Raw genomic sequence first — 15,272 nt, 5'->3', positions numbered from 1 at the left:
TCAGTGCTAGAATCAGTGTCCAGTTTCATTTTCTCTTTATTATTTTGCCCTGAAACTTACCTTTTTCTTATTAACTTACGCAATAAATTGAAAAAACACAGTGAAAGCATTTTGATGTCGCTGTGTCAGAGAGGATTGTACATTCTTCAGCACGGAAGAAACGAGTCAAAACTAACCAAGTGCAGTTGTGTCAGGATGTGTATTTGAGATACAGGTTTAGGGTGTGACTATTAAAATAAAGGAGAAACTACACAAGGCCTGTGTGAGCCAAGTTAAATGGCCAAAAGGAAAACCAAGCACATGAAAATATCATCTGGCCTGAGAGCATCTTGCAAATGTAAAACTGAAAAAATCCACAGAAGTTCATGAAAACTTTTAAATTAAACTAAATTCACATGCACCTAAGTGTAATTTTTGCTTTAAGGGACATGCAGGTATAGGATGAGATTATGTGAATCCCCACAGGTGAACACTGCTTTCTTTAGTACTACAGATCTCTAAAAGCAGAGAGGATTTCCTAACATATTATTTTTTCTCATTATGATCTGATGGAAGACTATTGGAAGAAGCATTTTAGATGTTTATCAGACAAGAGAAGCACTGCACGCGGCTGAGGCACTAGGGGACTCCTACATCTGTGAATCACTGTGTCTGCATCCGGCACATTTGATCCAGTCACTGAAATAAATTATGTTCCTTGCTCTTGATGGAACACACCTGCCCACAAACATGGAACAGTGAGTTTTCAACCTTTAAAAAAGGTTTTCAACCTTTAAAAATGTATTTGGGTCTAGAGCAGTAAAAGGCTTTGGGAAAAGGTTTGGTTTGGCTCTCATTTTAGGTGAGCTCTGGCTGCCATGCCATTGCCTACAGCAGCACCTGAAACATCTGAAAAGAAAGCATTTTCCAGAAGAGGAAAGGTTTCTTCCCACCCTTTTCTGTTGCAGCTGATTATGCTAAAACATGATCCCATTTCTGCCTGTCTATTTTTATCCCAGGGCCCAGCAGCTGATGAACCGTGCCAGGGTTTAGTTCTTCAGCACTGGACGGTGCAGGAATCCGAAGGCCTGAATCCAAGTCTGGTTTGAACAGGTCAGTGCATCTTTAGTTTTTGCCTGAGTCAATTAGCACCCCGTATCAATTTGTGCTAATTCCCAGCTTCTGCAAATTTTCCAGGCCTCTTATGCAAATCAGGCCTGGAAGCAAACAACCAGTGAGTGACCCAGAAGGCTGGTACAGGGCTGGGTACTATTGTTCTCAGGCCATGCAATTCAGTGCTTTGTTTGTTCATACTGTAACTCTAAAAAAATCACAGGCCACAAGCATAACTACCTCCTCAGGCTTAATTATTGTAGCCTTTGTACTGTTCATGCCAGTGTAGAAAAAGAGGCATTCATGGGCCTCTCACTGCATTAAGATTCATTGGATTGTTTCTCACTGTTCCTGTAAATATAGAGGAAGAAAACCGAAACCAGAATGACAAGAGGTTTTCAAGTCAAACCCCTTCTGTAGTCACAAATTATGATCCTGGGGATCTGGAAAATTACTTTAAAATGTAGCACGTTTAGGAGCTGCATCAGGGTCCTCAAAATGAAGAGTCAACCATGAAAAACTTACTTACATCACACCTGTACTACTGATCTGTTCATTTTAAACTGTTTGAGTTAAAATGGGCTTAAGCTGCAAAACTTGGGTAGATTTCCAACACCATGGCTGGTCAATGATGCAGTCTTGGATTTGGTGTACTTCATGTTAGTCTATTCTTCATCAAATTAGTAAAATCAAGATCTAGTGTTACAGACTGTTACAGACTAAAAATGAGGGCAGAGAAAGGGTAATGAGGAATTTATTAAAAACACCATTTTAATATAACTCAAAATTTGATTTAAATCTGATACAAGACCTGGGAGAGTTCTTGCACCTCCAGGGCTCCCAGCCCTGTCTGCTCAGGCTGTCATCATATTGGGCTGCAAGAAACTGAGGTTTGAGGTAGTATTTTTGATACTCTTTTGAATTATTATTTCACTGCATGTAATCAATAGCTGTGTGTAATATTACTATTTAATGTTCATAATATATGAACATTATATGAATATGAATATTATATGAATATATGCAGAAATACTTTTATTTTCTCTTTAAAGGATTACAACTGCCACTTTCTTCTGAACTGCTGAAATATTTTTTAGTCAGTTTTTTCTAAGATCAAAATTTGTCCTAACTGCAGTGTTATGAAACCACAAGTCAAACCTTAGTACAAATTTATAGAGCCCTCCTTAAGGGGGATTACATTTTATTTGTGTGCAGAGTATAATAAGTAGAAGTGAAAGGAAGATTTGGAATTACTAATTTGATGTTATGATTTTGATTAATTTGATATTCTGTGATTCTTGACTTGGTTTGTATACAAATTTTCCTGGGGGCATTAATTCTGCACTTTAAAATTATGTGGTCTTATCCTCCTTAAGGGGGATTACATTTTATTTGTGTGCAGAGTATAATAAGTAGAAGTGAAAGGAAGATTTGGAATTACTAATTTGATGTTATGATTTTGATTAATTTGATATTCTGTGATTCTTGACTTGGTTTGTATACAAATTTTCCTGGGGGCATTAATTCTGCACTTTAAAATTATGTGGTCTGAGGGGAACTGAGCTGAATGATACTTTCAGCTTCAGTAAGGAAATGTTAAACCTTTCAACCAAAACTTCTCCAAGGTAGAACTGTATTTACATTCACTTACCTATGATTTTGGGGACTGTGAAGAGCACCATCTAGTGATAATCAATCATGACAGTATCATGAAAAGGTGATTATTTAAAGTGGACATAAAGGCACACTGCAAATTCATTTACCAGAGGGACTGGAACCTCCAAAGGTTGTCCTGGTTGTGGTTTTCACATGTCAAGTACTTTCCCTCAGATACCCCCCCAAATGCATGACGCACCTAAAGACTGACTTTGACTAACAGTATCAATACCATGAGATAACAACTTTAATACTAACATTTTGTTTCAAAGGCTAATTATGTAATCTTACTATATATTCTATAATGAAACTCTCCACTCTTTTGAATGGCTTATTTTATATTGATCAGCATAATATACTTATTCCACTGACTGACAATTAAGGTGAAACACTTCTAATTTCCTAGGTATCCATTGGGTTTTTTTTGTTTTGTTTTTTTTTGGAAAGCCAACAATACTGAAACTTTGGTCTTTTTTTCTCTGAAGGATGTCTAACAGCTGCTCCTTCATGAGGATCTTAGGCATTAAATAGTATCACATGCTGGAATTTGCTTAAAACTTCAGTGCTTAATGGTAGTTTTTCCTAATTTGAAGGATTTTGCAAGCAAGTCTTACACTATCCTGCAAGTCCTGCAAGTATTATTTCAGCATGCAAAAAGGTCATTATGAAGATATGATAATATAGAAAGCTATTTATCCCTTTCAGATTACTTCCATATGCATCCTCTGTAATTAAATTAGTGGCTTATGGCAGCTGGTCTTTGAAGTGATCTCTGCAAAGTAGGAAAATGTAATTTGTGGAACAAAATGCTGATCACTCTATTCCAGCCACAGCTGTTAAGCTGTAGTAGTTCAGAGATTTCTGTGCTGAGAGAGTTCATGAAAGTACAAAGTTTCCTGTATTTCAGTCCAAAGGAAGTTCAGTGGAAGTGATGGGCACTATTCTAACCAAATAATAAGGTTTGAAGTTGGAGGCATTTTTGCCCACAATTTGCAGTGAATTCACTGAAACTGATATTTAAGTAGGTGTAGTGGTGTATTTAATTAGAAGTACTACAGTGAGAATAAGAGAAAGCAGAGCAAGAATTCCTGGCAGAGAAGAAGAGGATTTAGTGAGGTAAATAGAGAGATGGCTGTTTCAGTGGTGGTGGATGAATAAAGCTGTTAGATGCATGATGTGATTCCCCTTGACAGCAGCACATCTTGGAAACACCTTCTATTACACAGGTATAGACAACAATTGCAATTACTGTTGCATGGTTCTCTGTAGAGATGCTTTTCTTACAGATGACAAGCAGGACCCTTAGAGCCTTTCCAAAGGGATGCCAGTGAAATTGTTGGAGTGTCAAAGAGTTACAGACTTGTCCAGCCACACCTGTGCCAGCTGGAAAAGGTGTCACCCCCAGCTGCCTGGCACTCCTCTCCCTTTCCTCTTTCCTCTCCTAACCTGGGGGTTTCTACACTTCAAATCTGACAGATAAACTGCTCCTAGGACTGTTGCCTGAGCTGTCAGGCAAAATGAGGTGAGTTAGCAAAGCCCTGAAATCTAAATTGCTTAGGAAATACCATTTAGCCAACACAGGTCAGTCTGTTTGCAGAGCTAAAGAAAGGGAGAGGGCAGTTACAAGGACTGCCTTCAACCACTAAACATTTACAACTGAGGGATATGTCCACTGTGTAAATTTTCCCCTTAGCTTACACTGATACATTATCAGTCCTTTAATAAATGGCCTCTAGTTTCTAGTAATATCAGTCTACTCTGTACTATTAGCAAGCATTTCTTTCTCTTACAAATAAGCAGATTTAAAAGCCTTCAGCTCAAGTGTCTTCATCCTCACACAAGACTTCCAAGACAGGTTGGAAAAGAAATATACCAAATAATTACCAAATAACTTGAATAAAATTATATTATATAACCATGTTATCACAGTACCCCAAAGTTTAAGATGGTTTTTTTGTTCCTTAGAAGGGAATGATTTCTGCTCGACACAGAAATCTGTACTAAACAGATTCATAGCAAAATCTGCTCCACTCTTCCCAGTGAGGATTCTTATTCATGATATCTGCTTCTAATTAAATAACTGCACTATATTATATATACTAGGGCCCAATCCTTTGCCCTTTGAAGTCAATGGCAAAGCTCCCAATGAGTTCATGGGGAAAAAAGTAACTCCTCTCTTAAGGGTTCCTTTAGTGAGATTTCAACTGTTAGGTTTTTAAAACAAAGCTTCAGCTTTGCCACATTTGCCTTCAGACAACCAGCAGCTCCTGATATTCCTGTATTAGGCAGAGAGTACTAGAAAGAGCGAATTTCGTCCTATTAAATTATGTTCCCCTGTCATTCTGTTTGCTTTTCTTTCTCTTACTGTGAAGAGCCACAATGGACATATGGTGCCTTACATTATTTTTATTTTAGAAACTTTCTAGAAATTCGATATTGCAGCAATTTATGCCATACGTGGCATGTTTATGCTATGGAGAAGGTATCAAGTGAAACCAGCAGTATAGAACACCACAGTTTATCTACTTTCTTCATTGTTTTGACCCATCACCAGTTCATCTGCTAATGAATTGTAATATAAAACATGCTTTCAAAACCCAAAGCATCCAGTTTCCTAAATAGTACCATATTTCTCAAATATACTTACAAAAAGGCGAGTTCATAAAATAATGATTCCACAGCTACTCAGTCCAGGATGACATAACTTTTTTGAAGCAAAAGGTTACCCATGCACTCAGTGCCCAGTCCCAGATGTAGGAAGCAGATGTAAAACAAAAAAGAGACTTAAAGGATTCAAGATATATTTCTATAAAGTAGAATGACAATGTGCAGACAGAGTTTCTCTTCTAAATAAGAGAGGGATGGTCCATACTGTGCCTAGGACTGCAGAACATCATAGACAGCTCAGGGTCTAAGCATGTTTCCTCTGGTGAGCTTTGAGCCAGGTTTTTGTTAGAATTTACCTTCCACATGAGCCACAAATAAAGCAGCTACTTTCCACTCTTCTTAGCTCTCCACCCAGAGCAAGGTGCTGAGGTGTTCTGAAGATTTTTGGCCTTCGTGCTCAACACCAGGTTGTACTGGCAGGTCACCAAAACACAGCACTTTGATTCTGGTGCACACTGAAGTGTTACAATCTAAATGTATGTTAGTCTGATCTTAAAATTCGCATTGACTATGGCCTACAGATTCTAATGAAATGGTGCAGATGGGATAAATTACAGAAAAGAAAAAAAAAAATCCACTGTGTAACTTGTGTACATTAGGTTTGAAATTTAAAACCTTCAAGCTGATATCCAGGGGTTTTTTTACTGCCAGTTTTGTTCCAGCCAACGAACAGTGCTCATGAGTACTGGTTGCAATCTAAATGTTATCATTTCTGTCCATAGCTAATTCCATGCACAGAATTATTCCTCTTAAAGCTGAAGCTATCTCTGCTAATCCCTCTCCCTTTATAGGGTGCTAAGCATTTAACTTAGGAAATATGGTCCCTTAAAGTAATTTCTGCTCTAAACATTTCTGCTGCAAATAGGAAGAACACCGAGTTCTGCATTTGAAAGAAAAGCCTTCCATGATATGCATAAATTGTTAGCTGTGTCCTCTAAAACAATCTGACACAATCCAAGAGGACTCTGTAAATAACATTTCCTGTTGTGATATTTTAATGTGAACTTGGCCAGAAATCTTACTGCTACATTCACATTCGCAAGAAGAATGCAATGGCAGAAAATACAGAACAATGACAAGTAATAATGTCTTGCAGTGTATTTTAAATGTTTCCAGCAAAGAAACTACAAAATGAAGCAAAGCTCTATACAAAGCAGCTAATCTAATTTAGTAGGAATACACTGTTTAGTTTTTTTAGTTTGTTTTTTTAAAATCAGTGTGAATTATGGCATTCATTCTATTCCATTGAAAACTCGCCTAGCGTGAGAGTTGGAAAAGCATCAGATGGAAATAAGCACAAATGAATAATACCATGTATCCAAAACATGCTTGTATTTGCCTAAATACAGTGGGAAGCATGCCAAAACCAGCTTGGTATGTAGTCCTGTATATCCAAAGCAGGGTATACACTCATGAGCTTGTTCAGCCTGCAGCTTTTAAACAACTAGATGGGACTCCAGTGCTAAACATTTCCACTGGCACAATGGCTGGAATGCAAAACCTTGAAAGTAGGGAACACAGAGCCCTAACCTTTAGAAGAACATGTAAACCTTTGGTGGGTAAGGTGTATGAATTTTTTTTCTTCATTATTTTTCCTACTAGCACTGTCAGATTTTTTGGAACAGAGTTATTTAGCAGTGGTCTGTGTTAGCTAGAGATTTACTTTGTTCCTGTGTTTTGCAAAATAAATTAACTTAAGCTCCATAAAGTCCAGTTTCTTCCAGTCTGTCAATGGAAGTTATGGAATTTACTTAAATGAAAGTTGAACTGTGTCATCTAAACATGTGCAAAAATATATTGGTTATTAAATTGGGTCAAGGCTTGTAACACAGTCAAAATCCTCTCCAGAAAAGATAGATAAACCCACAATCTTCCACATAACTCCTTGTGTGAAAGAATATGTAAATATGCCTTACAGTGTTTTCTGAATATCAGCAAATACCAGCTGTGTCAGATGGTCTGAAGGGTGAATTTGAGAGTAAGAGTCTGTCCAGGCTGCAAAAACAAACTATGTTTGGAAATGTATTAGCCAGCAAATTTAAACAAACAGTTTCAAATACAGGCCAAGTAAGGCAAGTTGTGTTTAAAATCATGTAGGTTGACTCTAAACTCCCCTCCTTTGCTGCCAAAGTTCAACTAGCATGTTTTAAACATGGCTTGTTCTGCTGATTGCTATTGCATAAAGTTGTGTTCAAATGCTGTTTGAAAAGTCAAGCGGTACAAACGAGGCGGTATCAGCAGGGTGGCGATAGCCCAGGGCTGAACCCTCACCCAGCTCACTGACCACTGCAGCTCCAAACAGTGGCGGAGAGGGAGAGGAAGATTCTGCATTCCCTAACCTCATTTACCTGCCTGCAAGCGGGAGCATTTGCCAAGGGTGACAATGTGAGAGCATGACAACAACTTTAGAAGGTTTCCTTCAACCCAGCAGCTGTGATGTCTTTTGTGGATAGACCAACCATATATATGCCGATATATGCTTTACACATATATGTGTGACAGTGGCGTGTTTTGCCTTACCTCAGGGTCCAAAGCATAACTGTGTTAACATGTCTCACCCCTTATTTTTTTTCTGATAGACAAAATGTAGAGGTCAACTTGATGAAAACCTCTTGGGGTTGTTCTGTATGTGTCAAGTATTTTGGATAAAAGCAGAGAAAAAGCCACACTACCACAACACAGCCCACCTCTGTTTGCATCCAGTATTAAGTAATCATATTCAAATATTAATTTTCACACTGTTGGTTCAGGTCATTCCCAAGTCTTTGAGTTTCACTTTCTGTTTCAGGTTCCAATGAATCCAAAATGATGAAACTGAGACTTGAAATCTGAGCATGTTGATGGACAAAGGCACAAGTCTAAAATGACCAGGCAGCCAGTTGTCACATGTCACTACTAAGCCAAAGGTAAAACTACAATTTGGGAAGCAGTAGCAGAAGTGTCCTTGTAAGCATCTGTTCATTTTTACTTTTAGGATATTAATCCAGATTTCCTTTGAAGTGCTTACAGGTCAGAGTTGTGCAACTTGCCTCCCTTAAATATTAGAACTATTTGGTTAAGTTCCCAAACTTGGAGCACCAAGACTTTGACAATGAGTCCATCAAATTACTGTTTGGTGCAGGTAACAAATATGCTGAGAATAATGTACCCCTCTTGCAAAGATAATTTAATGGAGTCACATTGCAGTTGAATTACAAATCTAAATCATCTTTAGGGCAACTCCATTAAATTGCCTGTTGCAAAAGAGATGCTTCTTAAAGGATATATCTTTACTGTTAACTATTGTTAAGTATTAATAGAAAAACTCTCAGGACTTCCTTTCAAATGCTAGTTCAGAAAACCAGCCATTATTTTCTATATATTTTAAATTAAAAGCTGCAAAGAAATTTTCAATTAAAAACCCCACAATTATATTAATTTTTAAAATCTTCTTTCATATACCTCATGGTAAAATGGAAAGGACACCATGCATTGCTTAGCTTTTATGTATCTTGGATACTTATCCTTCTAGGGTCACTGCTACACTGAGATTTCCCATCTCCTGCTTTGGGAAAGCCATCCTACAGCACAGCACTGACATGGTTTAGTGAGGGGATGCACACAACCACTGTTTTCCTTAGCTTTGGACTCCTGATTAAACTGTTCGGGTTTTTTTTTAAATAACATCTGTTTATTAGATAACCTTCTAAGCACAGTATGCCTTTGGACACAGGATTTAAAATACTTTCTTCTAAAGCCCTTATGTTTTATATTGGGACAGCATATAGAATGTGCAAATTCTTTTTAACTGAAAATAGTTTTTTATTAAGTATTTGCAACATTATCAGACTTGACAAACTAAGTTGGTGTACAGAGCCAGGGTATAGAGGAAGAGAATTGTTAAATACTTCTTATGCCTTTACAGAAAATGAGTCAAATCTATGTGTTGAATAAGAGTTTAAAAAAGCAGAATGATACTTTCTCATACTTTAGAAAAATATATTTGTTGCAGTCTCACACTAACAAATTACTGAAAGGTCTTGAATCTAATTTAGTGGTTGTAAAATTATTTGCTGTTGAAAATTGCCTGTTTTATCTGCAAAAGTATTTGTGAAGAAGTACCGAGATATTTTTTGGTAAAAGGTTTGTCTTTATCTCTCTCTTAATGCTTTGCATGGTAATGGAAGACAATAATTTATACTCTAGGCAAAACTCTCATGAATTTCAGTGGAAATGCTACTTGAATATATGCTTTAGGAGCTAGGCAAAGGCAGGGATAGTTTACATATTCTCTATAAATGTAATAAAACTATTTTAAAAGGTATAAAAAAAACCTGGTAAAAGCTGCTTCTGGCAGTGAGCTGCAGTGCTTATTCTATCAGCTTTAAAAACAGTATGTTTCCTTTAGCAAAGAGTAGGTAAGTGCAAATTTGGGAATTTTGTGTCCTGACGTATTTTAATGGATTATCTCATTCCCCTCCATTTCATATCCCTCTCCCCTTTAGATCAATACCACAATCACTTCTCCACTCATGACAGAACCTGAGTGCCCTTCCCTCCGCTCTAACAAAGGTAAGAAACCCCTCTGGAGCCTTTCTTTTCATTTACAGCAAAACAAACATGTACCTGTGAGTTTTTTCCTAAAAATGCATATTATTATTTTTCTAAATGTGGGTATATTTTCCTGGGGATTTTCCCTTAGAAAATGGGATTATGGAATACACAGTAATAATATGTACTACTGAAAATACATTAGAAATAAGATACAACTATCTCAAGTCCCAACTTTTAGTCCTAAAACAGAGCCCAGACTTAAGAGCCCCAGTCTAGGATGTGAATACGAAAAAAAAAACCAGACAAAACAAACCCCTCACTTGAATAGGCCGTTTTTATCAGGAAAACTAAAGTTTAGTGAGAATCTTGTTTTCAAACCCCTGTGCTTTTTACTTTTGGTCTGTGTAATCACTTGTCTTTTACCGCTGCTCACGATTTTTTGACTTCCAGCTACAAGTTTTCACTAGGTGGCAGGAGTCCACTGCCATCTGTTATCAGAGGTTTTACTTGCACAGCAACCATTGCCCATCGGTAAGAAAAAAAGTGAGCATGTTCAGGTTTTGCAAAACATAGAAAAACAAACAAAAAGCTTAACAGGAATAAGAAAAAATATTCAGACCCCCAATAAATCATAGTTCTGTTACTGGATATGGTTAATATGATAGGAAGTAAGTGAAGAGTGAAAGATGTTCTTTTCTTGACAGGGGAGCTAAAAAGACCTTCTCTTATAAGATGAGGTAGATTTATTGTTTCTGCTGTTTGTGAAAAAGTTAACTGATCAAGTAAATTAAAGTTAACTAATTAATAAATGTATTGGCACCTTGAGAAAGTTGCAGCTTAAGTACTGAACTACTCATCTAAAATACTATATCAAAATAAAGCAAACACACTCAGTGTACTGCATTGCCAAGACACTGAAAGGAGATAAGATACATTTTAAATTCTCTCCCGCAGTTTAACTAGTTAGCAGAGCTCATGGGATGATGATCAGTCCCCATACTGTTTCAGCCAGAGGTATTTTGCTGAGCTCAGAGCCCTGGACAAAATTTGTCCCTCTTGTCTCAGGGAACAGAATGCAGCTCCATACAGTTACATAAGCCTTAATAACCGTGACAAATCTTCATTGTTGCACTGGAGTGAGCACTGATTTTTAACAAAACTACTTTTGAAATAGTACTTCTGCAAGTTGGGGCTACCAGTTCCTATTTTTAATTTATTGTCAACTTCTACTGTCTGTCTTGCCCTCCTTCTATACATGCAGATAATTTATAAAGTGTCCAGTAATTTTCAGCGTTGCTCATGAAATATAAGAGGGAACGTTCGGCATCTATTAAAGCTGCTTCTAAGACTGGATAACTTTCCAAAACCAGAGAGAAGTCAGTGTAATGCTTTCCAGGATTACCAAAATAGTAAGAACATTTTCTCATGATAAAGCTGTATTTATTCTATGACCAAAGTAGAAAAACTATCATAAATAGATGACTGAAGCAGCATTTCCTAATATGAGATTGAGTTTTGCGATGTGCTGAGTGTGCTCAGAGCCAGAGAGCAAAGCAAACAGGAGCTGAAAGGCACTCATCATGTCATAATTGAAATATTCGGAATTTAATAAAACTTTTTGCAACACTTGCAGGCTACCAAAAAATAATAATCCCTTTTTATTGACAAAGACAGAATCAGTACCTGTATAATCTCTGTAAAACAAATTAGCAAATTTGAACAAGCATCACAACAAGATCCACACCAACAGGATGCAGATTGGATTTAAACAGAGTGGTCTTTATCATCCGTGCCCACAAAACTCCAACATCTTTCTGTCATGCTCCTACCTTGGCGATTTGCAAAGGCTGCTTCTGCTCCTTGCCCCCTTGCAGCCTGAAGCCCCACGGCGCCCCTCCGCTCATAGCAATGCAGAGATAATCCCCTGTGCCCATTTTCCTGGTGCAGTTGGGCAGCATTCACATAGAACATGAAAAACTTGGCTTGCAGATGTTCAGCGAGCTGGAGATTCCGTCTGCCGGGCAGAGCTGGAGACCCAGAGCACCACACTGTTGCTGCTGCTGTGTACTGCACGAGCAAATGTAGTCATTGAGGGGAATGGAAGAGCTCCCTCGCAGCGAGGGCACAGCCCACTCTTTCGTCAGATTCCGATGCTCAGCCCACCTTCAAAGGAAAGTAAGTGAACTTGGAACTTGAGGGAATGCACACAAAAGTGATTCGCCCGTGAGGCAGGGAAGGCTGCCTTTGAACAGGGCTCTCCTGCCAGCTAAATCAAAGCAACAGCAAAATGAAGTGTACATTTCCCTGCGACAATTTGGGAAATAAGTTTACTTTAGTAACTGGTCCCAGACATTTTAAGCTCTAATTTACCCATTTCTTGCATTTTTACTCCAAACAAAGGAAGCAGAATGTCAGGGGAAGCAGCATGTACATCCTCTGAATAACTGATACACTTAGTCTGAACTGGCTTTAGGACGTTCATCTCTACTCTGCATGCACTTTCTGCAGCACTGCAGGCATGTAAAAAAAAGAAAATAAAAAAAGGAGAAAAGCTTCTTTATCATTTTCTTGTCATGGAATCGCTTCTTCTTCTAGTTCTCTCTGACCTCAGTATAGTTTAATGTGCATTGTGATTTAGCAATGACCTGAATTACTATTGGACCCTAATAATTATAAACCCTGTTCTTATACAGCCTGCTGCCTTTCCTACCAGAGAGGGGAAGAGGATTACTGAAATGAAGTATCAGATCCTTCTACAGATGCTATCAATGGAAAGTTTGCATTGTGTCTTTAAAGGGGAACCTTACTATAAGCACAAAAAAAAAAAAAAAAAAAAAAGGAAATTATTGAGGTATTGTGATGGTTTAAGAGATGACTGTTCTTCAGCATAGGATGAACATTCCTCTAGCTGGGTGTTAACAACTGACAGCATTATCTCCTACTCACCTCAGCCCAATGTCAGGTAGCCTGGTTTAAATCACACTGCATTTTGAATTAAGCTGGTTCTAAAGGAAAATGTTCAGCAGGTGAGCTGTCTTTAATGTCTGGACAAGCTGCTGAAAGAAACACCTTTTTCTTTGAAACCCAGAGTATTGGGACACCAGATTCTCACGGTATAAATTCACTGAGGTTCCCCTCTGAAGTGTTAACACTTGGTTGTTTCTAAGCTGTCAGAGATGTTGGGGCTACAGGGAACACTCATCATTTAAATTACATGACTTTGCATCTAATTAGCGGGTAACCACTGAGGGCTTACACCTATCCAGTGCATCTGTCAATTAAGTGACCCCCGAAGTGATGCTTCAAAGGCAAAATATCAAGGTAGAAACAGGAACTCCTGTTAAACTGAAATATTCTGTCTGGAAAACATAGACAGACTTTTAGGAGCTTGAATCCTTCATTAGTCCTCTAAGACACTAAGGCAACAAAAAGCCTGGGTGGAGAGAAGATCCCTAATCAAACAGAGGAAAATGTCACTCTCTCAATAACAGGATTTAGTAGGAGGAAGAGTCCTTGCTTTATTGACTACAAGTCAACAGCTCTGGAGAAGCAAAACAAGCACAGATTGCCATATAGTTAAACACTTAAGGAAAACACCATCAGAGAAGCCATACTAGGAGAGGGGATGGCCTTTAAAGGGACTTTGTTAGAAAACCTTTATGCAGACACCTCATTTGAAATAGTCCAACGTGGCTAATTGCTTATTATCATCTGCAGTGTTGATACATTGCTGAAGCAAACATTTTTAGTCTTTCCCTAGGCAGAATCTTGCTTTAGACAAAATTCTCTCCTTTTTACCTAATGATGCAAGTTCTTACAGATTTTATGGCAATAAAATTCTTCAGTGTGTAGCTGCACAAATGCTCTATGACACCCTGTTAAGTACAAAAATTAACTGCCTGTTTTAGCAGAATTTATTACATAATTATTAGTCCTTCAAATGTTACAAATTTGTGGTGAAATGTTGAATTACTGTTAGGGTGTTTTGAGCTTGTATTAGTCTCTTATCATTTTGGTAAAAAGGAATAATCAAATCTGATCTCTGTTTCTGAGCTTCTTCATATACTTATGGGAAAAATCAAATTACAGGGAATCACCCCTGCATTTGGATGGTCACATACGTGATGGGAATTTGTACTAGATATAATTTCTGTCACTTTTGACCATGTAACTGAACTGTGTAAAATATTAGACAAGAACAACCTTGATTAGTGATTGTTTAGCTGAAAAAATGACCAGTCAGAACACCAGCACCTGTGTGATTTTGGTATATGACAAAGCTTTGGGGATATTTTAACCTGGTACATTTAAATGGATACAGGAGTTTTCGCTTGAACTGAGAAGAGCTGTGATCTTGACAGGAGAAAAAAAAAATAGGAGAAATAACTTTTACCTTGTCAGCTTGTTGAGGGACTTTTATAACAACAATTTCAAACAAATTGCTGCTTTCCTCTAAGGGTAAATTTCTTGTTTGCTCTGCAGTAAGGAAACCATTTGAAGTCTGTGACAAAACTATTCTCATGATGGGGAGACCCAAAGCTTCCTATGTCTTAATGTCACAAAAAATATTCCATAGGCCTTAACAATTCCCATTGGCCCTGTATGAATTTCTTAAATGCTTATGCTGCAGGATGTTTTGCTTTTTAACACTGCTCATAACCATTTGTACATTCTTGCATCCTTTGGGATTTCCAAATGCTGGTCAGAAACTGGATATCAAGATGAAAGTGAAGTCATAGAGTTCATGGCATTTTTGACTTTGTAATTTCTAGGCTTCAAATAAATTGCATCAATTCTGAGATTATTTTCAAAATACACTGAAAAATTTCAAGCTAATGTCAACTACAGCTACATTTAACCACTTACACTATCTCCATCATTTCACTAAAACCTAAAGATGCAGTTTTAGGCAACAAGTGGTAAAACTTTGACGTCACAAATAAGCCTGTAAACTGGGAAAATGACAAATGGCAGAAATCACTCAAAATCTATATGTGCCCAAGTACAGGGAAAGCTTTGGCTTCAATCTGATCTTGTGTGATGAGATCTGTACTAAAGGGTTTCCAGGTCAAGCCTCCCCTTGCTCATCTCCCTTCAAGAACTGCCAGTCAATAAGCCCAGCACAGTAGCCTGGAGGAGCTGTGATAAGGTAGGAATAAGCATACTTGTAGAGTAGCCAAAGTGAGAGCATCCATCCTGAAATGTGGTCTCTGATAATAGATGCAAAATGGAACATAGAAAATGGAGCATTTCTTTCCCCAGGTCGCCTCTGCCCAAAGACTTCCTCAGCAGGATGTGGCAGCTCTGTACTTTGTAACAGGAAT

General features: G+C 37.9%; 1 protein-coding gene across 1 annotated transcript in view; it reads right to left on the bottom strand.

Annotated features, from left to right (window-relative positions):
- Positions 1-11,928, bottom strand: part of SYNPO2 (synaptopodin 2) — a 78,434-nt gene extending 66,506 nt beyond the window's left edge. The window contains exon 1 of the mRNA XM_058838301.1: positions 11,778-11,928. Within this exon, the coding sequence (XP_058694284.1) occupies positions 11,778-11,906 (129 nt within the window). The 5' untranslated portion in view covers positions 11,907-11,928. The remainder of the gene's footprint in view (positions 1-11,777) is intronic.
- Between the last annotated feature and the right edge of the window lie 3,344 nt (positions 11,929-15,272).

The sequence above is a fragment of the Poecile atricapillus genome, chromosome 4 (assembly GCF_030490865.1).
Source record: "Poecile atricapillus isolate bPoeAtr1 chromosome 4, bPoeAtr1.hap1, whole genome shotgun sequence".
NCBI lineage: Eukaryota > Metazoa > Chordata > Aves > Passeriformes > Paridae > Poecile > Poecile atricapillus.
Note: the sequence above shows the minus strand (reverse complement) of the source record. Positions and strands in the feature narration are given on the sequence as shown.